The sequence below is a fragment of the Ambystoma mexicanum genome, chromosome 6p (genome assembly GCF_040938575.1).
Source record: "Ambystoma mexicanum isolate Mex_15411 chromosome 6p, UKY_AmexF1_1, whole genome shotgun sequence".
Classification (NCBI taxonomy): Eukaryota; Metazoa; Chordata; class Amphibia; order Caudata; family Ambystomatidae; genus Ambystoma; species Ambystoma mexicanum.
Window position 1 is genome coordinate 1,473,381,050 of NC_090935.1, and position 26,927 is coordinate 1,473,407,976.

Sequence of the window (26,927 nt, forward strand, 5' to 3'; positions counted from 1 at the left end):
TTTGGGACCCCCCCTATAGCTTTGCCCCCGCTGGACAAATCCTCACCAAACTTTGCAAAAAATATTCAGAGTGGGCCATATACTTTTTTTGCAAAGTTTGGTGAGGATTCGTCCAGGGGGAGCGAAGTTATAAGCCGCCCAAAAAGTGCTCTTCCTATGGAAACACCAACTTAACCATAACTACATGGCCACTACCGTGGCCATGTAATATATATATATATATATATATATATATATATATATATATATATATATATATATATATATCAAAGTGAGTGACAAGGACTTCCTATTTGGCACACACTACTCATTGTGGCACTAACAATGTTTAGCATCATAGGTTTTAGATGGATAAAGCATCGGTTATCTGTTTGAAATGTTATGTTTTATATGTATTGGTTACATTGTTTAATGCTGGAGGCATCACTGGATACTGCTGGCGAATTTAATGATGATCTATGTTTTAGATGTTATGCAATGTAACTATAAACATTTTCACCAATAAACAAGTTAGCAAAACAAAAATATTGCAATAAAGGGTATTGATCTGTTGTGAAATATATAAATATAGATGTCCGCTGTTCTATCAAGTCTGCATAAATATGCACAACATCCTAAATGTGGTGGTCAGTGACAAATAGCTAAATATTACTGTGAAATGGACCAGATGATAGCAATAGTATGTATGAAATGTGCGCTTTTTTATCTTATAGTTCAATATCAAACTGATAGGGTCGCTATCAAGTCTTCATAAATATGCACAACATCCTAAATGTGGTGGTCAGTGACAAATAGCTAAATATTACTGTGAAATGGACCAGATGATAGCAATAGTATGTATGAAATGTGCGCTTTTTTATCTTATAATTCAATATCAAACTGATAGGGTCGCTCTCAAAGTTGTATTTTTACATCACATTTTTAGGGGTTCTTATCAAATGTTTATTGAATTGATATAGAATTTATTAGGTGCCATCAAATTCATTGGGATTCATATCAAATTTATATTGAATTTACATAAAATGCATTGGGGTGCAAATTTACTGGGGTTCTTATCAAATTATATCGAATGTATACTTTAAAGAAAATGGGTCATCATATGTATTGGGGTTCAGTTAAAGCCATACCAAATTTGTATTTCAAATTCATTGTAATTGTTATCAACTTTATAAAAAATGTACATAAAATGTATATACAATTTTGTGGGTCATCAAATGTATTGGGGTTCAATTAAATGCATAGAGGTTCAGGTAAATCTATCTAAAATGTTATATACACCACAGCAGGGCTCTTATCGAGTTTATATACAATTTATATAAAACATTTCGGTGGTCATTAAAGTTATATGGGTTCAATCAAATGTATACAGATTAAAGGGGCGACCACCTGCCAAATGAGACACTTGATGAAAGGTATTCCACTCTACTATGAATGCTCTACGTACCTGGGCCATAGACTTTGTTTGCTTTCTTACTTTAAATCTGGATAATGATTTCAACACTTTTTATTTGTTCTCTTTTAGGAATTGAGGGTAAGTTTCCATCAAGTCCAATCAGACTGAGGGAAAAATCACGTGTGGGAACATTTAAGCTAGGGCCAGTCAGAAAAAGAGGCACGCCTTCAGGTCGTGGGGATCCTGACAAGATGGGAAAAATCCCCCAATATGAAAAGGTCATAGAGGAGAATGCAAGAATCATACCTTATCTACAAGAAAAAGCAGCCCAAGTGAGTTCATTACTTTATAGCAAAGATATGGGAATTAGAGTCTTTTTTGAGCAATTGTTAAGTATGAAACAAAAAAAATAAATGCCTGTTATTTCTAGGATGCACATAACTATGTGCTTAATTTTATGTCCAGAGATACAATGTTGGTGCTGTATCGATGCATGGAGGTTATTGGCATGTAGTAACCACATAGCTGGCATACAGTGATTTAGCAAATCCATGTTGGTTTGCACATGAAATACATTGTGTGTGTGTGTGTGTGTGTGTGTGTGTGTGTGTGTGTGTGGTACTGGTGCATGCCAGCTATATTGCTGTTTTTTTAGTGTATCTTTCAAAACGTTGAAGATACAAATGTGAACTTTTAACTTTTAAATACATGTTGTTTACCACCCTTCTCCCATTCCTCATTGTAATCCCTGTTATTTGAAGGTTGAGCACCTTCCCATATAGCTACCACAACCCGATTTAGAATGTTCAGATGATCCCTTGTTTACATATAAACCCCACTTTCGGCCGCCCACATCCGGTGGCTCTCTGTCTCTAGATGAAGACTTGTTATGTTAAGATCACTTCTAAAGCACAGCTTACACCAGCGAGGGCAGCATTGGATGAAGGAGGTAAAGCTGTAGAAGAGAATTGCGGCAAGACACAGCACAAGGAAGGCTCAAACAGAAAAAATAAATGTCTTCAGGGAGTGTCGAAAGGACAGATGGTTCAAGGTGTCACAAAGAGGGAACGGGGTGGAATTCCATAACTGGGCAGCGGCCATTGTGAAAGAGCAGTCCCCCACCCGAGTGTACTGGAAACGAGGAACAATACGCAAGGCAGTAGAAGAACGCAGAGGACGGGAAGGGAAATACTGGTATAATTTCACTTGGATATACTCTGGCTCAGATGCAGAAGAGTAGCGGGTGGCATCTGTAGCAAGCCTGGCTGCAGAATTTTGGGGATTTGAAGTTAGTAAATAAGAGAAACGTGCAAGAAAAGAGAAATTACATTAGTCCAAATATCATTAGTCCAAATATCTCGAAATCAATGAAGATACCACCAAAGAACAAAGAGGAGGGGGAAGAAAGGGTAGAACCTTGCGCAAAATGTGCAATTTAAAGTTAACGGACTGGCACACAGCACTAACCTGGGCCTACATAGACAATGAGGAGGTAAGCTTGATGCCCAAATTCTTGACCACAGCTAGTCCATAAGACCGACAACCACCTTTAAGACTCAGGAGGACATCTGTTTTATCTCCATTGAGGCAAAGCCAGTTGCCCATCCAAAGGTGTACAGCTGACAAACATGACACTGCCCAGCAGTAGCAGAAGAGAAAGATCAAGCCAAACCACGATTTGAGTGTCGTCCGCATAGGAGTAACACCGAAACCCCAACAAATGAATCAGTTTAGCAAGAGGCTGAATATAGACATTAAAGAGAAGAGGGGAAAGAGCAGAACTTGGGGAACGCCACAAGTGAGGGCCTTAGAAGATGAGATGAATGGAGAAAGGGAAAGTGATTAGGAGCAATCTGAAAAAAGGACCAAAACCAGTCCACAACCAAGCTGGAGATACCTGCCATGGACGGCCTCTGAATGAGAATGCCATAGTCCATGGTGTCAAAAGTGGCAGATAGATCTAACAGGATCAGGGTACTGATACCACCCAGATCCACATTCTTGGCTAGATCATCAGCCGCAGACACCAGGACAGATTCAGTTCCCCTGACAGGTAGGGGTCCAAGAATCCAGAATCTTCAAGAAATGAACGGCGAAGAGGGGTAACCAGAGCTTCCAGGAGTTTTGTAGGAAAGGAAAGCAGGGAAATAGTATGAAAATTAGAACAAATAGAGGGATCAAGATTAGGCTTCTGAAGAAGAGGGATAATCAAGGCATGCTTAAGTGAGTCAGGAATATGAGTATTATCAAAAGACAGGTAGACTGCAGTGAAAACTAAAGGTGCAATGGCAGGAATAATCGTTTTAAGAATGTTAAGCGGAATCGGATCAGCAGGTGAGGCTGATTTCATACTCAAGGTGGCTCTAATAACACTTGAGTCATGGAAGATCGGAAATGTAGACCAAGAATGGGACGATTGGCATGTGTGGTGCAGGGCTGTTATCACGTGTTAGTAGCAGAAATCAGCTATTTAGATATGTAGTATTGGTGGAACTGATGAAGACTAATACTGCTGTAATTATGTATAGTGATATTAACAGGGTCCGAGCTGTTGTGGGACCAGATGAAATGCTCTTGGTGATGGACTACAATGTTGAAGGCTCCACACAAGGCATAGAATAGCGCCTTCAATCCATATGCTTCCCCAAATTAGCAGTATCTTGCTGTTGCTAGTACCAGGCAGGAGATAGGACACATGGCTCAGAACCATACTGGAGCGGGTGCCAGGTTGCCGAGAATAGAACCATGTACAATGCTGCACTGTTGCAGCAATGGGGTAACTGGTGCTTGGGAAGATCAATCAGTACAAATACATCACTGAAATGAATTTCGATGCCATGAAGGGAGCAGCATCAGGTTAGAGTACATCAGTATCTGCGAGGCAACATTTTTGGTTAGGAAATTACATGTCAGATGCTCCAGACAAAGAAGCCCTTACCAAACTTTTTTGTGACTAAACCCTCGACTTGACTCCTTTTTTGGAAAGTATATCAATGATATGAAGTGCCCCGTACCATACAGGGGTACAGGAAAATCATTCACCTTGATTTCATATTGTTTCTTTAACCACATTCTGCCATCACAGATGTCTCTGGGCACGATGTGTTCCAAAAACAATATTCTTTTTTTTTTTAGAAGTGTATTTATTGTTTTCACATTTAAACATCAAGATAACTTAACCGCAGTGGTCAGGAGATAACATTCATTACAAGACAAGACAGAAGAGAAAAGGGTTACAACATTAGGGAGTGAACTAACAAGGGTGGGCAGTCTGCATAAAATCCAGACCAACATTAGTCCAGGCAAGCTCGGCTCCATTATATATAGGTATCATATCTGTGCACCACTCCATCAGTTTCCAGACTGTTGCTCTACTCAGCACTTCTAGGTGAGATATCTTAACCATCAGTAACATTGTTCAGAGTGTAAGAGTCTCTCTGTAGGTATGCCCATAGGGGCCCCAAGTAGTCTATATGTCGGTTGTGCAGGGATGCACATTCACGGTATGTCTCCTCCTGCATGTTACACCGTGCTAAGCCAAACAGCCATTTATTCATTCCAGGTGGAGATGACGTCTGCCATTTGAGAACATTTTGGTGCTTAGCCAGGATAAGGACCATGCCTGCCACTCTACAGTGCGCCTGGGCATGTTATTGGCAAACCCCAATAGGCATGTTTTGACATCCTGCTGGATAACTACACCCAACATTATAGAGAGTCTAGAGGCTACCTCAGACCAAAACTGTGCTGCTCCGCATATGCCCAAGCCATGTGTATAACATCAACCCCATCCATCTCACACCTTGGAATTGCCCCAGGACCTGAAGGGCCACATTTTCTCTTTGGGTGCAGTAAAATATATGTAAGAATTTAAATTGAAGTAGTCTATATGTACAGTTCATTCAGACCTTTTGCACATGCCTGCACATGTAGCTCCACTCATCCTCAAGTATCGAGACACCAATATCCTCTTCCCATGCCCTCCTGACGGCATCCAAGGCGATAGATTTCCATTCACCCACTTATTTTTACAAACGTGAGACCAATTTACTTTGCAAACGTCTGTTGGTAGTGTCACTAAAACTGGATCACCTACTGGTGCAGTTGGAAATGTTGGGATTTTATCTCCATCCACGTTAATAAGACTCTGCATCTGAATTTATTGCTGCTATTTGAACATCTGTATGTGCTTGTGTATTTCAAACATTTTATTGACTTGTTTGCAGCGAGAAAGCAGTCTCAAAACACTGTTGAGCATCTTGCTCTGGTGTTTGAACTACATTTCCCAGCTTCCCTGGGACGTTCATCTAGAAACGTCAGGCGCTTCTGTGCCAAGCCGGTCTTTGCCAGACCGCAATGCTGCGACTTGGCTCTTTCCAATACTCATTTTAGGTCCAGGTAAGACTACGCCACCTGTTTAGCGATTGATCAACATACTGTGACTAGTTTGGATATTCAACATGGGTTTTCCTAACAGCCTGAATGTATTTCTGGCTGTCCAGAAAGCCCAGCGTCTACCAATAGTAGATGAATATTTACATGAGAATTTGATGTGTTCTTGGACTACAACCAGTGGGACTTGCCTTCTCAAATAGGTCCTCCAAACACTCCTCTAGCCCCAATGAATGAGACTTCTGATACAGTTGCTGACTTACAGGGGTAATGTCGGTACTTCTGGTTCCAAATTTATACCTTCATGTCCATTAGCCACCTTAGATTTTGTGGGATTTCTAGGTGATGTGCATATTGTTAATGTCCTGTCCTGACTCCCCTAGCTCTGCTACTTCTGAAGAGTCTGTTTGTGTTGAAGCTGAAAACGTTCACTTGGTACAGTTTTTATCGGGTGCTTGTCACTTTAACAGTACCAACTATCCCTATCAAGTTTCTCCCCCTCTAGAGTGTATTTATTCCCATATTAACATCCTCTGAGGGCTGCAGATTCTCTTCTGTTGAGGCCCTTAAAATGTGCTTTACTGAACACCCTATCGCTGAACAAGCACGCTGTGGATATCCATGACGATGTTCTGGAATCAGACTTAGATATTTTTTGCCTAACTGAAACATGGATAACCAAGGGTAGTGGCCTAATGATCTCCATAGCTATCTCTGCAGGATATTCTATTCTATGTCAAAATCATTCCCAAGGCCATGAGGGAGGAATGGCGGTTATCGCCAAAAAAGCAACAGACATTTTTCAAGTCTCCGAGCGGTTGTCAGAATTGTGAAATTCTGCATTTAAAAATTACTCCCACCTCACATAGTTGTGTCAACCTTATTATTATCTACCTCCCCCCTGTTGATATGCCAGACTTTAACAAAGAAATACTACTACTTGTTAGAGGGTGGAGCTGCCCAAACTGTTCTATTCTCCTAGTTGGCAATGTAAACCGGTGGCTTAATAATAACAGTGATAAAGAAGCTGCCTCTTTGGTAACTGGTCTGAACAATCTTGATCATACTATTGCCAACAGTGACCCGACCTCAGTGAAAGGCAACATTCTGGACCGGGTCTTGGCCAGAAACATAGCAGTACAGATAATCAATACTACTCCTATACAATTGACTTTCATATTCAGTTTCAGGATCCTCTTCCGAAGGCTAAGAATCTCCCAAGGAAGGTTTCTAGCTGTAATTATAATAAAGTGGAGACCTCCGATCTACAGGAATGCATGGAGAACATTATATCCTCTACACAGGACACTGGGCCTCATTACAACGCTGGCGGTACGGTGTGAACGGTGCCGGTAAGGCACCGGCACCGTTCACACCGTACCGCCGAATTACGAGTTCTGCTTGTGGGTGCCTGACATCCCGCCATGCATAACTCATAATTGCACCAGCACCGTTATAAACGGTGCCGGTGCAACCATCCTCCCCAACCCAATTCTGCCCCATTCAACTCGTAATGGGCAGGTTATTGCCCATTCGTGGGTGGTGGTGCTGGTAGCGAGTTTGGCGGCAGCCATGCCTGTAAACCAGGCACAGCTACCGCCAAACTCGTAATGAGGCTCTGACTCCTCAGAAACCTTAGTCAATGTTTTCAATTCCACATTAGGCTGTTTGCTAAACAGACTCTCTCCTATGAAGACTAGAACCATTAGAGATAATACGAGCCATCACAAATGGTTTACTCCATATTTTAACTAACTGAAAAAAGTAAAAGGAAAGCCACGTCTATATGGCTCAAGTGCCCGTCTAAGGTAAATAAGACCAACTGGAAAAATGTATCAATCCTCAGTCTTTGAAGCCAACATTTTATTTTTTTAATAAACAGATCTCTAAGGCAAATAACAAATAACAATTTGAAAAAACTATTTGAAATTCTCAAATCCCTGGAAAAGCCAAAAGCTTTACTATCTAACTTTACCCTGTCCAATCAAGATTGTGCGAAAGGCCCAATTGGCATTCAATACAAAGGTCTCAAAGACACGGGAAAATAAAATAAAATGACATAGCTAAGGAACACCCCGGCACACTCCCTATGCCCTAGCCTTTTATGGAAGAGTATTCCAGATTCTCATTTACCCCAGTCACCATCTTTGAGACCGTGAAAACTTTAGCTAATATATGGCCTTCATCCTGCCCAGAAAACATTATGCCATCCAAACTTGTGTTTGTGAACAAGGAAATATTTGCTCCTTTATTTGTTCACTTTGTTAATTCCTCTTTTCAGTTTAAACTTGTGCGTGCATCTATTAAGGTGGTCAGTGTAACTCGTCTTGTAAAAAAAACAGTACAAGAGGAGGAGACCCCAACGATCCTAACAATTTAAGATGAATCACTAACTGCAACGTCTTGTTAAAAATCCTGGACAAGATTGCAACCACTCAATACCAAATGTTCATCGAAACTACTGGGATTTTGCATTATTGGCAATCAGGCTTTAGACCATTTCACAGTACTGTAACAGCCCTTATTGATCTTCAGTCTCACTTGCTTAACATTGCAGACAAACGAAACGCAGGCCTACTGGTCCTATTGGACTTTTAGGCCGCTTTTGATGTTTTGGACCATGAACGTCTCCTTTCCACTTTAAGAAATGTTGGTTTATGCTGCAAAGACTCTATCAATTGGATTCAGTTCTTCCTGTCTCACCGGGTCTCTAGAGTATGCAGGGGTGAGGCTGTCTCTCCCCCATCACCTATTAAGTTTGGCATTTCCCAGGGGGCCTGCATGTTTCCCCACTTCTTTTTAATCTGTATATCAGGCCCTTTTGTAACATCTTAGAAAAGAATGAGATCTTCTTTACAAACTACACTGATGACACCTAGCTAGTTCTGGAACTCTCTGGGAACTACGGCCAAGACTTGACACATCTAGACACATCTACTCTTAGATTGAGTCCTGGATGAACCATCACTGGATGTGCCTAAATGGCAATAAGACAGAGTTTCTAATTTTTGGACTTCCCCTTGTCAGAGGCATGCTGCAACCTGGCTACCAGTCTTTTGTCATTCACGACTGTAGCATTCCAGTTGCTGAAAAAGACTTTAGGGTCCTACTTGGACACCTTTCTCGGGGCAGACGCTTATGCAGGCCAGATCTCCAGACCTTGCTCGTTCCATCTCCACCTGCTTATAAATATCTGCCTGTTTCTCTCAGAGACTAACTGTGCCTCTCTAGTCCGTGCTACTATTCTGTCACACCTAGATTACTGTGATGCCCTGCTACTTGGCGCCAACAAGAAATGTTTTGCTAAACTGCATATTGTCCTGAATGATGATGGGCAGAATTTTTAAAGGGAAATCTAGGAAAGATCACATCTCTAGTAACTGACAATCTCTACACTGGCTACCAGTCCCTGTGCCTATACAATTGAAAGCAGCCTTGCTTGTTCACAAATGCTTATATGGACATGCACCAGTGTACCACAAAATTATGTTGCCCCCCATCTTCTTGTAAGAGCTCTTTGCTCTTCAAATCAGGCCTTTGTTACCCAACCTATTTTTAAATGAATGGTTTTGGAAAATCTTTCCCTGTCACCCCAGCTCGACTCTGGAACTCATCACCCTTGGCCTTGAGACTCGAAACAAACAGTGCTAGGTTTCGTCGACAACTGAAAACATTTCTATTTGACTGACTCCCACTTCCTTGCTCTGGCAGCATAATGTGACGCCTGCGGGCTTTCAGCACTTAATAAACAAATAAAATAAAAATAAAATAAAATCTTTAACCTCCTTTCATATTTTGGTGTATAGCATCTGTTAAGTGAGTGCCCCCTAATCTATGCAAATTCTTCACAAGAAATAAAAGTGTCACCCCAGAACCAGTCTTCAATCCTAATCACGTCCAGATGAGCTATCTCCTTGTATGTGCCACTATCGAAGGAGTTTGGGATGCCCTCAATCCTATAAAAAATATGTTAGTGGGAAGTGGCTGAGCTTTTTGATGCATGTAATACAGTCAGTACAGTGCCACTATGGCAGCTTTCACCATATTTATAGTTCTGGGAGCGCCCTGACAAGGTCCCCATAGCATCAAGGTGAGTGTCACTGGGGCAACAAAATACTTCTCATAAGGGTTGCCTGCTGTGCATGCAGGGCCTGACTGAACCATGACATGATGTGACTTATCTGCACTACTAAATAGTATTGCATGAGGTCAGGCATCTCCAAGCTGCCTTCTGCAACAAGGCACATCATCATCTCCCACCGAACCCTTGCATGCCTGACCACCCAAATTAATCTTAACATTAGCGGCTTCAACTTACCAAAAAATTCCCTGGGTATTCTAAAGGGAGTATTAATGTGGGAAGAACTACAATTTTAATAAGTGAAATTCTGGTGAGCATTGAGAGAGGTAGTAAGATCCACCTGTTAGCCTTGTGCTTGAAGTTCTTAAGGAGGGGTATGTAGTTGACCTCAAATATCTTATGACTGTCCCCAAACCCCATCACCCCCAAGTACTTTGCACAATCAGGACACCACCTGCAGCCATGGATGTTAGAGGGTAAAGGGGGTTGATGGTGACAAAAGTAACAGCTCAGACTTTGACAAGTAGATTTTCAGTCCTGAGTATCTGCCGAACCCTGTGACAGTATCATGAATCAGGGTGTTCTTGATGTCAGGGTCCCGCACATGATTAGTAAGACATCAGCATACGAGGATAGGAGCACCTTTTGAGTAAAGCATTGTATACTTCCGTGTTTATGCTCTGCTTTGAGGATACAATCCAGGGGCTCTATTTCCAGAGTAAAAAGTAAGGGCGACGGGACAACCCTGCTGGGTGCCACAGTGTAGATCGAAACTGTTAGAGAGAGACTTGTTTAACAAGACTTTTGCAGACCGTTTACCATATAACAGCCTGACCAATGCCATAAATGTCTTGCCTGTCCCCATGCATGAGAATGAGAGAACTGTGAATACAAATTCCCAACTTAATTAAACAAATGTTTTTTCTGCATCTTAGAACAAGGCAGTTACATTCAATTTGGGATCTATTTGGGAAGGGTTGGCAAACAGGCGTCTGAGATTCAGTTGTTTCGATCAACCTGGGATGAACCCCGACTGATCCAGAAGGACAATCCTTGACATCATTGACGTTAGCCTAGGGGCCAATAGTTTTGCCAGGATTTTATTATCCATGTTTAGCATAGTGGCGTATAGGAGGCGCAGAGCGTATTCTCTTCACCTTGCTTGTGAAAAAGTACAATGGTGGCTTCTATCATAGTGTTAGGTAGTTAACTGTTCCAGGGAACCTTGCAAAAAACCTCAGCCAACATAGGAGCGAATAGATCGATGCACTATTTATAAAATTGCATGGTTATGCCGTTCAGACCAGAGGCCTTCCCAGATTCCGAATCTTTTATAGCATTTGCTACCTCTTTAGGAGAAATCGGTCTATTGAGTGATTCGCGGTGTGAGTCCACAATTCAAACCAACTCGGCTCTGCCAAGGAATTGTTTGAATTCATGATACGCTATAGTTCATTGGTGTTGGTACTACTTTGTGTAATATTCCACTAAGGCATTCATTATGTTTGCCTGATTTTCTGATCTCTTATCGTTGTGCTTTATTACCTAATTCAAATTGGCAGGGTGTTCACTCTTAATAGTCCAGGATAATAACCTCCCTAGGCGGTTGCTTTCTGACAATCACCCTGTCGAAAATGTACAGGAAAGAAACTTTATTTTACGCTCGGCCAATCCTTGAAGTTCTTTTTCTTGTGTCCAAAGCTCAGCAAGTGTTTTATTGTCTCAAACACTTTCATTTTGTTGTTCCAGTTTTCTAAGGGTAGCCTCCAGCCTATCTAAATATCCTCTGAGGACAATTGATTTGCATGAAATATACATTCCCCTCACTACCACCTTGAATATTTCTGAGTATGTTACCATAGTAGAGACCGACCTGGCGTTAGTGTTTATGAATAGCTGAAGGGCAAAGTGCAGACTCCTTCAGGCATGCTTCTGGAAATATTGAAAGAAGTAGAACAATGTGACTTTTCAAAGGTTGGGCTAAGAAATTACCCCAACTCATTTGTACCATCACTTATAACTCTCTCGGAGGAGTTTAACAAACAAAAAAAATAAATAACTAGGATCAAAGATACCCTTAAAGAGATGAGTTTGGTTGGTATTGAAACACAATCTTTGATGACAGAATTCCCACGCCGTGATGCCGGGGGTATAAATCTTGTGCCGAGAGATGATGCATCTCAAATAGAAGACGGAGATTGTCATATTTTCGATGACGATCCCCTTTCGGAGTCTGTATTAGAAGAATTCTGCAGATTGGCTCATGTGGCTGAAATAGAACCCAGTGAAATCACAGACCCCGTCAGGGAGGGAATACCCAACTCTGAACTGGAGGAGAAAGTGAAAGAAGGGGCATGGAAAGAAAGTTCACAGCAAATTATCGGAGGAGAAGAGCTAAAGAAAGAAACAAAAAAGGATGTTTCAGAAATTAGACCAAAAAAGACCCCCAGAGAAAAAAAGACAAAAAACATGAAAATGTATAAAATAAAGAACTCTGGTATAAACAACCTTGTCAATGGACTGGGTAATCTGCAGGGAAAGATGCAATTGAACTACCGGAGAAACCTCAAAAAAGAACAAAAAACAGTCATACTGAAGCAAAAAAACAAAAGAATAGACAGAAGCAGCAGTTGGAGATGTCAGAGTCGGTTGAGATGGAAATAAATAAGGTGACTATTGGAATTCAGACAGATACACAGGAAGTTACGTCAGGAGCAAAGACCACAATGCCTGTGCCGAAAAGAGAGCACAGTAGGAAGAAGATTACTAAAACTTGCCCCAATCTTCAACCCGAGGAAACAACTGGTGCCAAAGACCATGCCACAGCAAAGTATTGCTTTGAAATTGGCCCCGATTTTCCTTAAGGGGTTGGCCAAAGAGAAAGCTTCACCCGGAGACGTGGCAAATAGGTCTCCATCGTCAGCTACATCCCTGGATCCCCAGCCTGTTTCCAACATTGTGCCGGCATTTGGCCCATTGCCAGAGGGGGATAGTAGTGCAAAAACTAGTGCTAAAGCAGCTGTGGATGTAATGGGATTGTGTTCAGAAGTAGCCAGTGCGAATGATAGAGTTATTGGGATTTGTCAAGAAGAAACCTCGCCCTTCAGTGTACCAAGACTATGGTTTTCATGTCCCAAATCTAATCTAAAATCAAATTCTTGAATCACAGGGCTATTGTGTTATTTTTCAAAAAAACATCTGAACTTTACTAATTCTCCTCAAAGTACATGGAGTATGTAATGTTCCCTGATCGACAAATAACCAATATGGTAAATCACAATTTGTGCTAGAGGTTGGGTTTTCCTCTAAGATCGGTGTGAAAGCAGTCTTAGCCGCGATTGGGTCTTTGCAGCACAAGGTTTAGAGGTCCACACCTCTAGGCCACAACCAGAGTCGAAAGAAAGGAAGAAGTTAAGGGTGTTAAGACCAACCAAAACTCTAAAACTGTGTCAGTGAATAACAATCCAAGTACTCAATGTGATCTGCCAAGTGCAGCCTGGATCATGCTACCGGAGATCATAACCCAGGTCTTCCAGGGATTAGGGTTGAGCAAGGATGATTCTCTTTAGTCAAGAAAGCCTGAGGTCTTTGAGTTGGAACACGCGGGACTCCAGTTCTTTTAAAAATCTAACCATGGGGTTCATGATTTTGCATCAGTCTGTCACTACCCAGGGGCAGGAGGGCTGTTATTAGCCTGTAAAATAATCTGTACTATCGGATGGGGGACTCACAAAATTGATAGTTATAAATCTCTACTGGAACCCCGCCTGTGTAAAACTCATAATATTTTTGGAACATCTGGCTAATCTCTTGACTCAGGCAAATATGCTCTACCCAGGGATACATTTTTTGGTAGCAGGGGATCTGAACTCACAATGTGCCTTTGACCAATAAGTGGTAGATAAATCAAGAAACAAAATTGTAATAACCAGGGGGAGAAGATGGTTGTCCTTCTTTTCAGACTGGGACACGAATATGACTAATGGTTCCATTGAAGGGGACCTTCCCCTGGCTCCAACATGGAGCCGGGATCAGACTACTTCCATAATTGACTATATTTTTTTGTCCTAGTGCGGTTTATTTTTGGCAGGTGCACACAGTTTGTAATCAAAGATGGTGGAACTAGTAACCCCAAGTGACTTGAAGCTTCCTTCTCTTGGTGTCTTGTAAACAATCTGAATTCCTGCTACAATCTGTAACGGTCAACAACCAAACAAAAAAATCGGTTAGTTACGTATAAGAGAGATGGTGTGTACTTAAATGAAGGAATGCAGCGAGCTTGCAATGATCTGCAAGCAATTGATTTGAAACACAAGTGCAGCCCTTTGGGCTTTCACAATTTTCTTTGGTCTATAGAGCGTCCTCAGGGTGTGTCTGTGTGAAAGACTTTGGGGCACACTCATACCTTTGATGAGGCTACTTGGCTCAAGAAAAGAGAAAGGCCCACTAAGATAAGAGTCATTAGGAGGGAAGGTCTAGACTTGGGCCAGCTAACAGAAAAAATCAAAACCATCAAAAATAACCACAAGAGCTGGTCCAAACAATGACAAATAAATCGACTGCAGAAGGATACTGAATTGATGCTGAAGGCGCTTAACGATCGTACATCGCACAGTTTCTGGGCAACCATCAATTCAAATAGTAGTAATGGTATGTGTTGCCAAATAAATATACATGCTGATTCATGGAAGTCCGTGCGCGTGTAAATCCATGGATGTGCGCTAAAATCCTGCGTGGCACATGCTGACGCACACATCTTCAAACAGCGTGCGCTACGCGCACTGCGAAAGCGCACATTGCGCAGCGCACACAACAAAAGTAGGTGTAACACGGGGCGTAACACGCGGAATGGGGAACAACGCGTGAAAATGTGGGCGTCACGGGGGAAGTACAGGAGGCAAATGCGCGGAACGCCCACATGCGCGCCTACAACACGTATTCATGGAATCGAACGGGGCTAATGCGTGCGCCAAAAAAGACGCGCTAATCCGGAAACACGTACGCCAGCAAGAAGCAGGCGTACGTGGACCTGCGCAGCATAAAAGTGCGCGCAAACAACAAACAAGCTCAGCCGCTAAGATGAATATACCGTACCTTGCAGCAGTGGTCGTGGGATACCGCAGGAGGAGGATAGTCAGGCCCAGAATTTTTACACCCAGAACCAGCCTTTTTGGGATGCCTGATGATCAGGTGTATGGGAGGTACAGGTTTCAACCTCACATAATACTCGACCTGGTGAGTGAGTGGGAGGATGACCTCACATCACCCACCCTGTGCTCCCAAGCACTGAGCCCTCTGGAAAAGGTGCTTAATGTACTGCACTTCTTGGCCACTGGATCATTTCAGCGGACAAGTACTATAGTGGGGGGGGTCACAGGCCACGCAGTCACGCTGCCTACACCAGGTGTTGGCCATCATGACTGCATGCCCATCAGTCCGCAGGCTCATATACCTGCCCAGAACACCTGCAGAAAGGCAGGCTGCCGTCCAGGATTTCTACGGGGTGGCACAATTCCCCAAAGTGCTAGGTGCCATTGATTGCACCCACGTGGCTCTACGTCCCCCCAGGGCAACGGAGCACATCTATAGAAACCACAAGCACTGGCATTCCATCAACGTGCAGGTGGTATGTGATGCCAAGGGAATCATCACCTCAGTATATGCCAACTATCCAGGGTCCACCCATGACAGTTTCATTTACAGAATGTCAACCCTAAACTGGGACCTAGAAGCTGGGCGGCATGGCGATACATGGCTGCTTGGTGAGTATAAATGCCACTGCACATGCATGCATGCATGTCAGATACTGAGTAATGTCACAAACCCACTAATGATACCCATCACCACCTCCCCAGGGGACAGTGCCTACCTTCTGAGCACCCACATGATGATGCCAATTCGGAACCCCACCACACCACTCGAGGTAAGATACAACACAGCCCATATTGCAACCCGGGGCATAGTGGAGCGCACATTCGGAGTGCTCAAGTCACGCTTTCGCTCCCTTGACCGCTCTGGTGGGCAGCTGCTATACGCTCCCCCAGTAGTGTGCAGGATCATAGTGGCAGCATGTGTCCTGCACTACATTGCAACACGCCGGGGCCTGCCGGTGGACATGGTGGTGCCCCCACATCCCCAACCACATGCACGGCCGCTGCGCATGGGAGGGGAAAGGGCACGTGGTGAGGCAGCCCACACACAGCTGGTGGCTAATTACTTCACCTAAATTCACACCCCTGTGGAGTGCACACAGCCCTGGCACATACCAGCTGACAATCAGTGATGATGACATAAGGGACAGTCAACTGTCACAACCATACCAGCCTGAGATTGGTCACCTGGAAGTGTTACATTGTGCATCCCTGCCTACCGAAACACCACCAATGCTGTTTCATTATAAGACATACATCTATGCTGCTAAATTGATAACCTCCTTGCAAAATACATGAAAACAGCGTCATGTCACCCAACCCCTCCCCAGCTCCGCCACCCAACACACCATGGCATGTCATGCAATGTGAAAGCAAACAAAGCAATGCACAAAACCTGACACAAGTGTCACAAAGTGCACTGTCCCAAATGGAAACTGCACACAGACAATATGCTCCCAGTAACCAATAACAAACAGCACACATGAGCAAATACTTACCACCAACACAATACAGCAACACACCATGAAACATTGTAAAAACATGACAGTACTAAGTCAAAGTAGTGGTAGTCTTACAACCTGAATAAACCAGCACATCAGCCCCTTCCAACAGTAGAGTGTTGCTGCCACGCAAATGTGTCAGTGTACTGCATACAACATGAACTCCATCTGCAAAGGAGACGGCCTTGTGAAGACATGAGGAAGGAACTCGCAAATTATGAGGAAAACATGGATGCACAAGCACATATCAATACACCATGCAGTGTACAATACAACAACAATACCCACTAGGGATGTCCACACAGTATTGACTACAGACTGCCCACACAGCTCATGGGAGCCCAATGTCACTGTGTAAGTCACTGTCACTTGGGTGTGTGAGTCACGAACCCAAGCATCTAGCCCAAACTCAGGACAAGCCTTCATGTGCCCAGCCGGAATACAGTGGATGCCCATGGGAGCCACACAAGGCAACACACTGTAAAAAAAAAAAAAAAAAATCAAAAATGGCCATGTGGGGCCCAGGGGGGGGGGGGCACCCAGGAGGTTTGAGGACAGGGTGCACACCAACACCCACCTGCGTGGATGATGTGAAAAAAAAATACCTCCATGGGCTCATGGCCTGCACAGCTATGCCATTGTGGGAGAACTGCTGTTGCTCTCTTACCCCTCTGCTGCTGCATCAGGAGGTGGTGGCACTATGGGAGGCAGCCCACGCAAAGCCCTGGTCTGGTCCTCCATGGCAGCAAGCATGCGGGTCTGGAAGGTCTGATTCTGGAGGATTAAAGTGCGGAGATCCCCATGCAGCACCTCACAGGTTGCCTGCACTTCTGCACGCATGGCCTCGCGGGATGCCCGAATCTCCTCACGTGTTGCCTGCAGCTCAGCTGAGAGTGAACATGTGAGCTGCTCCAGCTGCTGTTCTGCCCTAACATTTCGGGAAGCCTCAAGTTCAAGCAGACTCTGCCTGAGGTTATGAGTTCTACCCCCAGGGCTTCCCTGTGGCCCTGTGACTCTATTGATATGGATTCGTGCAGAGTCTCCAGTGCCGCCCATTGGTCCCTGTTGGACACCAACATGTCTTCCCTGTGTGATTGGCAAATGTAGTCTGTTGCCTGCTGTTGTTACTCCATCTGCCTTTCAGGGGGGATAATGGAAGTGGACACCCTCTCCATTGCCTGAGCCATCATTTCTACTGATGCTGCCTGTTGGCTTGCCATACCATACATGGAGTTTTCCCATACAGTATTGCCTGGTGGCGCACGGCCACTGCGTCGGCGGGCACCACACCTGTTCGGGGCAAGGCGATCTGCACCTTGCTGTGCTGGCACTGCCTGAGGCTGCAGGACTGCATTCCCCCTCTGATCTGCTGGCCCAGGAACAGGATCAGATGCTGTGGAGTGTGACCCTGCATTCGTAACTGCCAAAGGCGGACCTACCAACACTGACATCCCCATAGAGGGTTCTACCCCTGGTGCAGGTGGGTTGGACAGAACAGAATCCCTGCCAGAAGCACTGACCTGTGACAGCACATAAGTCTCATCATCTGACTTAGCACCTGAATAGAGGTCTGGGGAGCTGCACCCAGAGACACCCCTCTACAGTATGGTCTGCAGTACCAAAGTGTTTTCACCCACCACCACACCACGTCCCCCATTGGTGCCTGGTCGTGGCTGAGAATCCTCCTGGGTCTGCACCATCTCCTGAACCTCACCAGCATCAAGTGCGTTGTCACCTGCAAAAACATGAAATACAAGAAATGGAAACAGACATGAGCACCATAGCACACACATAGGCCTGACAAGACAGAGATCCTGTACATGGTTTACACATGTCCCACATGACTATAACCCTGGCATGCATGCACTGTCAATGAGTTTGAAGGGGCGTCAAAAAGGCAGACAATGTGGACACCAAGATGGAAAAGCAACACATTCGCAGCATGTTGTGTAGCGCTGGCATTACACATCAGCCTGTGAGTGGCATGTCCAATACACATACATGACACATGCCAGCACACAGATGTCATGTAGCATAGCCATGGTAAATTAGACAACTACAGCGATATGTCAGTGAATGAGTACTGTCACACATCCATGTCACATGGACATGATGAGAAGATTAATGCAGAATAGTGTTGCAAAATATGCATGTGCCACACACTGCAACACATCCAGTGTACAATAAGACAGTGATTGTAGGCAGATGTACACATCAATGGTTGGTCACTTCAACATGACATGAAACAACTATCATGTTCCACATGCAAACAGGCCCTAAAAATAAATGTCAGCAGGCCAATACTCCCTCGCCCTGAATGGTCTAATCATTCACATAACCAGGTAACTAAAGTGGCACAATGTGGCATGTAAACAATGACAGAAGCATGTCACAAATGTGACATTAGGGATGAAAAAAGCATATGAAAAATGGGATGATCTAAATAATCAGCCTGAATGAACACAGAAAAAATCAGAACAATGTAGTTGCAAGATGATAGATCAAGGGCAACAGCAGTAATGTGGGGCTAATTGGCTACAGAATGGATACTATCATACCCAAATCAAAGGCACGTGAATGTATTGGAGGAAGCACATGGGTGACCCATAACACTTAGGAGTACACACCCTCACCTGGCACTCAATCAGAACCCGTCACCCAAACAACATACACATGGATTACACACACATGCATGGGCACTCACCGGACAATGCGTCATAATCAGGTAGGTCTCCCACGCCTTGGATCTATTCCTCTGTGACGAAGGTCCCAGCAACAGACTCATGTTCAGTGAGTTTGTTGTCCTCTGGTGGAGACCCACCGCCAGTCACCAGAGTAGCGGCATGATTTGAGGCCAGCTTGTTCTTTGCTCTGCGTTTCAGGTCATTCCACCGCTTGTAGCAATCATCAGCTGTGCGCCTCACAAATCCAAGGGCACTTATGTGGTCTGTGATGGTCTGCCAGTGTGCCCTACGTTGACCAGGTGTGGTCTTGCACCCTGCAGTCACCACCATTTCACGGCTATGTGCCGACACAAGTCACAAGTGCATCAAGTTCGGCGTCATTAAAGCTAGGCTTCCTTGACGTGCCGGAGTGTGTAGCCGTGTCTGGGGTCTCAGCCTGTAGTGCCAGAGCACCCTTCTTCCTCTTTTTCAAAGGTGGAGCGGAGCCTGAGTGGCTTACGCCGCTCTGGTCAGTAGTGGCAGAAGTGCCGGTGGACTGGGTACTAGGAATGTGCAAAGGCACAATGACCATAGGTCTTGGTGCAGGCATTGGCTGAAGTGTGATGTTGGCAGGGGCAACGTCGGTTTGATGGACCTGGACCGACACTGTCCCGGCTGGGAGACTCAGAGCTGGGGTAGATAGAGCTGCAGCTGCCCCTGCAGCCTCCCCACCCTGCCTACTTGGGGCAGCAGATGACACCGCTGCCCCAGATCCACGTGGCCTGGTGACACCAACTTGCACCACCAGACGTGGCTTAGACTTGCTGACCTGGAAGTCAGCCTGGGAGTCATCCTGTGCCGGGTCAGGTGCCACAATGGGCTGGGCCAACAAGGGCTGAGCTGGGATGGTGTCAGCTACGTTTCCCACAACCATGGGGGGGAGGCATGGGTGTCCCTGATTGGTCCTCCAAACATGGGGGTCTAGGGGCACCCTGCAAATCCTGGCCACGTCCCCTACCGCGCCCACCACGCCCGCCTTTTGGAGGTCGGCCACCTTTGCCTCCCTTACCGCTTAGTCGCCTCTCAACCATGGCACTGATATTTTTGTGCGTATGGGAGTAGCAGTAAACGATTGTCCTGGGCAATTGGGGGTGAAAGGGGTAGGGTACTAGATGGAATTCATACCCTAGTGCTCTAGCAAGGCTGTCTGTGACCCCTGGGGGAAGATGACAGGTCACGCAACGCACAGGCACCCCAAAAACAAAAAATAATGTGTACGCAACCCCTCGTAGACATTGTGTGTGGAAAAATGACCCCGCACTACACTGTGGCACCCAGGAACACAAAAATAAGCGTACGCGTGTTACACGCAGCCTACAATGACCTCTGAAGGGGTACGCGACACACGGAGCAAGCACAGTTGTTAAATGCGTGCGCGACTCACTGTCTGCCTGGAAAAAGAACGTGAAAAAAATGCGCGTGTGCGCGTTGGCAACACACCCGCCAAAAGAAGAATTGTACGCTGTCTGAGGAGACAGGACAAAAGAAGAAGTGAACACTGTTTGAGGAAACAGGCCAAACAAAAAAATGAACGCTGTCAGAGGTAACAGGGAGTACGAACTTGAAACGCTGTGAAGTAATCGCTTGTGCACTGACAAGAAGTACAGAATTCACCCACTCGCTAACCACGAAAAGCACGTACAAGGAAATGGGGTCCTACACGTACCTTTTAAAGCGGCCACAAGTACATCGGCCCTTTCCTCCAATTACACGAGCTGACACTCGGACGTGCAGTTTTTGGACGTGTACGATGAACATACACCCATGTTGATGGAAACGCCTGTGCATGTCATGTCACAGACGCATAGGCCCTTTCCTCGGATTACACGCATTCACACACGGACGTGCAGTTTTTTCACACGCCATGAGCCACTATGGCCACGTCACGAGGGAAACGCCTGCGTGCGTCACGTCACAGACGCGCTTACGCGCTAAGGGCCTTTGGTCCAATGAAACCGCGTACGTGTGCTGACACGCTTACGCGCTAAGGGCCTTTCCTCGAATTACACGCTGACGTGCAAGATTTTCACATGCCAAATCACTCCGTATCAAGCTGGCCACGCAACAACACACGGAAGACCACGCTCCTGCCCAGAAGGCCGATATTCTTGCCCCCAGAGCCCCGAGCACGCTCCCACCTGCCATCTGCTGCTGCCTGCCTGCCTGCTGCCCACGGGCCCTGCTATTTGCTGCCTGCACATCATCCATCTGCAGCGGTGCAGTTGTTGTGACCACCCCTGCTGGAACTGAAGACTCCCGAATGGGATACCATCGCTCCACAGCCCAGCCCCAGGACACAGTTGCCCACCCACACCTGCCTCTGGGGTTGCCATGTCGGGCATACCACCATCTGGCACCACTGGCAACCCCCAGCCAGAGAGGCAGAGGACCACCAGCTTTAATGCCAGGGAAGTTGGTGTCCTGGTGGAGCAAGTCCTCGGGCAGTATGATGCCCTTTTTGGAAGTTCACGCGCCGACTATGAAGGACGGACCAGGATCTAGATGGACATCGTGACTGCCATCAACGAGGAGGGGGTGGCAGTCCGCGACATAAAACATGTCAAGAAGCGCTGGGAGGACTTCAGGGCCAAGACCCTTGACACGGCCCGGCGCCTCTTGAAGGCAGCGGATGCCAAGGGGCGCCGGGGCCACCTGTCCGACCACCAAATGAGGGTCCTGGAACGCATATGCCCAGCGCTCCACGTCCAGGTCCTTGAGAGGCAGACCTGTCTGGAGTCGAGCGGTAAGTGTACATGCATAATGATTGGACGCTGTGCGTGTCGTGGTGTGCCAGTAGTGTGCAGGTTGCACATGTGTTTTTGTAGGGCCATGTATGGATGTGTATGTACAGGGGCGTGAGGCTGACACATGCGAGTCCCCTCATGTGTGAGACACATGGATGGTGTATGTGTGGGTAAGAAGGCCGATCAAATGCAGATGTAGGAGCACACATGTTTGAATTACTGTGTATGTACGTTGGCATGGTTGTGGTGTCACACATGGATGTTAGTTCCAGCTGCATGTATCTGCACTGTGTACATGTGCATGTGTTTGTATTTGACACGTGTGCAACTGTGATGCAACATGGATGCATGTGGCACTGACATGTAGAAGGCTCAATGCCAGAAGCGACATGGATGACGATCTCATCACTCTGACAGTTGGTGGACATGCACACATGCATGTAAGTGTGTTGGTTTGTGTGCATGTGTTGTGTAGTCCCCGTGTTTCATGTGACGTCAGGCTCACCTTCCGATGCTGATGCTGTTGTATGCGTATGGATGGTGCAGCCTGGTGCAATATTGCTGTGGAATTGCTCATGTATGTGAGTAGAAATGACATGTGTGTTAGGGAGTGTGATGCCATGTCTGAAGTTTGACACTGCCACTCATATACAACTGTCATGTGTGTATCAGTCCATTGTACAGTGCCCTGATGCCTGTGTTCTATCTTTCCCTGTCTGCAGCGTCAACTGATGAAGAGGGCGGAGAGGGTGCTGTGGAGCAAAGCGGCAGGGATCGCACAGCCAGCCGGAGATGCAATGCCCGGCTCCCCTCCCAGGTTGTCATCTCGTCAGGGAGTGAGGAGTCTGGTGCCACGTCCCAGGCCGCAGATGCCGAGGGTATGTCCAAGAGGCGGAGGTCGGAGTTGGACTCCTCGGCAGCAGAAGGGGCAGCAGAGACCCCACAGAGTCCGATGGAGGAAGATGGCACAGAGTCATCCAGGTTGGTGGGGGGTTTGGTGGAGGAGGAGGCCGAGGAAGGGACAGACATGGGGTCTGGAGGTGGGGATTCCACTGGTGCTAGTGGTGCAGTGCAGGGGCAGGGACAGGAGGCAGCACAGGACGCCGCAGAGGTGCCTGTGTGTAATCCTGTCCCCGATCCTGTGACTGCATCATCCTGCACCAGCAGGGAAGCCTACGTCCAGACCCGTTTTCAGGGAGGGGGGTCCGCTTACAACAACTGGCCTTCCTCTCCCTGCGGACGTGGCTATCCGGGACTGGGTTGAGCCTGTCCTGAGTGGGATGGCGTTGCGTCAACGAGGCATGCGAGGTGACCTGCAGTGTTTTCGTGAGGACACTGCACGTCATCTCGAATGCCTCGTTGACCGTGTTGACTTACTGGGACGGGTCACCAGGGCCGGATTCCTCCGTTTGCTGGACCTTGTTCCGACCCCCTCCTCACCTGAACCCCCTATGCGCCAGTCATCCTCCGTGCCATCTTCCCACCCATGTATCACCTGGGTACCCTGTGGAGCTGGATCTGACCATGCGGCCAGTCTGGTGGAGGACACATCCCTGCCACAGTCGGGAGTCGGATGTCCAGCAGGGGTGGCCACCTCAACAACTGCACCCCAGCCGGAGGAGGACGTGCAGGCAGCAAGAGCCAGGGCACAGGCACAGGCACAGCATCAGCAGCAACAAGGTGGGAGCCATGATGGCTCGGGGCCTTCAACATCGGAGGGTCAGGCAACGGCCAGAGGGCAGGAGGACCCAGGATTGGAAGTGTCTTCTGTGTGGCAGCGGTTGGGCCAGGCCATAGATGCGGAGCGGCAGCGGGCGGAAGAGGCACGGCTCACAATGGTTAGGGCGGAGAACTCCATCCGGAGGGCTCTGAGGTGGGCCGAGTGCCTCGAGGCAATTCGCAGGGAGTTGGAGGTCCCCATGTCATCGTCCCTGCGAACCCTCGGGGGCATGGAAGAGGACCGCCTCCGGGACATCGAGCAGGAGTTCGATGATGCCTTGGCCCGGGAAATCGGGAAGTGAGCCGTCGGACTAGCCCGCTGCCATTGTAAATAGTTTTTAGAGTTAGGTTTCCTTTTCCTTTTCCTTTGATTTGTGGTGAATGGACTATGCCACACACATTTGTATATAGTTTTTTTATTAGGTAGTTTCTTAGGTAGGTTTAATTTCTTTCGTTGGGCTCATGGACCCTTGACAATGGAATGTACATAGTTGGACAATGGATTTATTTGAACTTTTTATTTGAATTTTAAACATGGATTAATGGATTTTTCTATTGGACAATGGATTGTACATAGTTGGACAATGGATTTTTATGAACTTTTTCTTTTGATTTCACCATAGATCAATGGATTTATCTTTTTACGTTTCCTTTGGATTTGCGTTGGTGGAGGGAGAGTTTGGACTATTTTTCTTTCGAATTTCTTTGGATTGGTTATACTTTTCATTTACTCGTCTTTTGCACATGCTTTTCATTTCATGTTTGCTATTTTGTTATGCTTTCATTTCATTGCTTTATTTTTGTACATAATACATTTTGATATTTTAGTTCCATGTGTGGGATTCGCTCATTTGGTTAATGCATGTGAAAATGAGGGTTTACACAATCAATGCCAACCAGTGTGTGTGTGTGTGACGGACATGTATTGATGTACATAGTTGACTTTTGGTTTGTGTCTTGAGAAAGGCATGTCAGTGTGGGGTGGATTGGGAAATCATTGCGTCTCAAGAATGGGGTGGCGTGCTGTGGTATTTTGGTGTAGAAGTGGGCCATGATTGTGCATCTTTATTTCATGTAGGGGGGGGACATGAGTGGAGGCCTGCTGGCAGGTGCTCCTCACTGCTGGGGGGTGGGGTTGCTGGGGGACATGAGTGGGGGCCCGCTGGCAGGTGCCCCTCACTGCTGGGGAGTGGGGGTGCTGGAGGACATGAGTGGGACATGAGTGGGGGCCTGCTGGCAGGTGCCCCTCACTGCTGGAGGGTGGGAGTGCTGGGTGACATGAGTGGGACATGAGTGGGGGCCTGCTGGCAGGTGCCCCTCAATGCTGGGGGATGGGGGTGCAGGGGGACATGAGTGGGACATGAGTGGGGGCCTACTGGCAGGTGCCCCTCACTGCTGGGGGGGTGGGGGTACTGGGGGACATGAGCGGTGGCCTTCTGGCAGGTGCCCCTCACTGCTGGGGAGTGGGGGTGCTGGGGGACATGAGTGGGACATGAGTGGGGGCCTGCTGGCAGGTGTCCCTCACTGCTGGGGGATGGGGGGTTGCTGGCACCCACAGGGCCAATAGCGTGTGAAACTTCCCGCGAACCCCAGTAATACACGTACCCCGCTCGCATAGGGCCAATCGCGTGTGAAACTTCCCGCGAATCCCAGTAATACACGTACCCCGCTCGCACAGGGCCAATCGCGTGTGAGACTACCCGCGCAGCGGGGTACATGTATTCGGAGGGGTGCACGGGGAGTTTTACAGGCGTTTTCGAGGTTGTGAGCCTGTGCGCCATGTACGGGATTTGTGCGCTGTACATGGCGCACGGGGAGGGGTTGGGGGCGTAACTGGCGCTGCTGCAGGGTCGATGCGCCACTCTGCGCCCCGGCTGGTTTTGGATGTTAAAATCCATGAATACGCTGTGTGCAGAAATGGATTTTAGCGCATGCGGCTGGCGCAGAAAGTCGCACGCGCACATTGTGCGCCAGCCGCGTGCGCCACTTGTGCGCTGAATTCTATGAATTACCCCGTTAGTCTCTGAAGTAGATTGGGTAAACCATCTATCCCAACAATTCCAGAGACCAAAGGGAGATTGTGCTTATAAGATCATGGATGTACCTTGGTCTCTGGAATGCTCAGAGGCTGATATTTCTGAACAGATATCTAAAGCATCAACCTCAATAGCGTACCAAGTTCTAAAAGGTTACAAAAATCTATGGGCTAAAATTCTGCTGGAGTTCTTTCAGGAGATAGTAAGGAGGAAATTGATTCCCCTTTCTAAGAAGTTTGCTATCATCATTCCTATTTTCAAGAAGGGGGATAGAAAGAATCCAATAAACTATCGCTCAATTACCTTATTGGACGTTGAGAGCAAACTTTTTTCGAGTTTACTGTTGGAGAAATTAGAAATATGGGCCAAGCAAAACGACATCTTACCTAAACAACAAACTGGTTTTCGGAGGGGTCATTCTACTTCCCTAAATGGCATCATATTAGCTACCCTTATGGAGAAACTCGAAAAGAGGAAAGCACCGGAGCTATATGGTGCTTTTATAGATCTCTCCTGTGCTTTTGACCTAGTAAATAGAGATCGACTATGGTCAAAATGGGATGGTTGGGGAGCTCCTAAGTCGCTTGTAAACATGTTGGTAGCACTTCATGAAGACAACTCAGTTAGGGTTAGACTAAACACTCAAGGCCTACTGGCTGACTATGTCGAAGTAAGGAGAGGAGTTCGACAAAGCTATATGGCGGCCCCATTCCTATTTAAACTTTATATGGCAGGCTTTGGCAAAGATATAGATCCAGCGGCATTAGCAAATCCAAGAATTGGCACAATATTCATCAAATGGCTAATGTACGCCAACAATATTGTCCTCCTGGACTACACAGCGGTGTGCCTCCAGAGGTTGTTAAATTCTCTGGACATTTATATTAAGAATAATGATTCTAAAAACCCAGGGAAATCAAGGATAATAATCTTTAAGAAAAGTAAGACCCAAGGCAATAAATATATTTGGTCAATAGGAGGCCATAGAATCCCAGTAGTTGAGGAGTTGGTGTATTTGGTCTATACCTTGTATTCAAATCCGACAGTAAGCCGAAATCTGCTAGATCTTCCAACTAAAGCATCTCAGCTAACATCACAGATACAGAAAATAAATAGGCTCTATGGCAAATTTTCCTTAATACCAGTAATACAATTTTACATGTCCAAAATTGTACCAGTACTCATGT

General features: G+C 46.3%; 2 protein-coding genes across 2 annotated transcripts in view; one reads left to right on the forward strand and one right to left on the reverse strand.

Annotated features, from left to right (window-relative positions):
* Positions 1–26,927, reverse strand: part of SCARB2 (scavenger receptor class B member 2) — a 1,272,731-nt gene that overhangs the window by 1,117,248 nt on the left and 128,556 nt on the right. The gene's annotated exons all lie outside the window — the stretch shown is intronic.
* Positions 1–26,927, forward strand: part of LOC138510558 (serine/threonine-protein kinase MRCK beta-like) — a 2,015,755-nt gene that overhangs the window by 150,633 nt on the left and 1,838,195 nt on the right. The window contains exon 2 of the mRNA XM_069626316.1: positions 1,523–1,725. Coding sequence (XP_069482417.1) covers positions 1,523–1,725 — 203 coding nt within the window. The remainder of the gene's footprint in view (positions 1–1,522; positions 1,726–26,927) is intronic.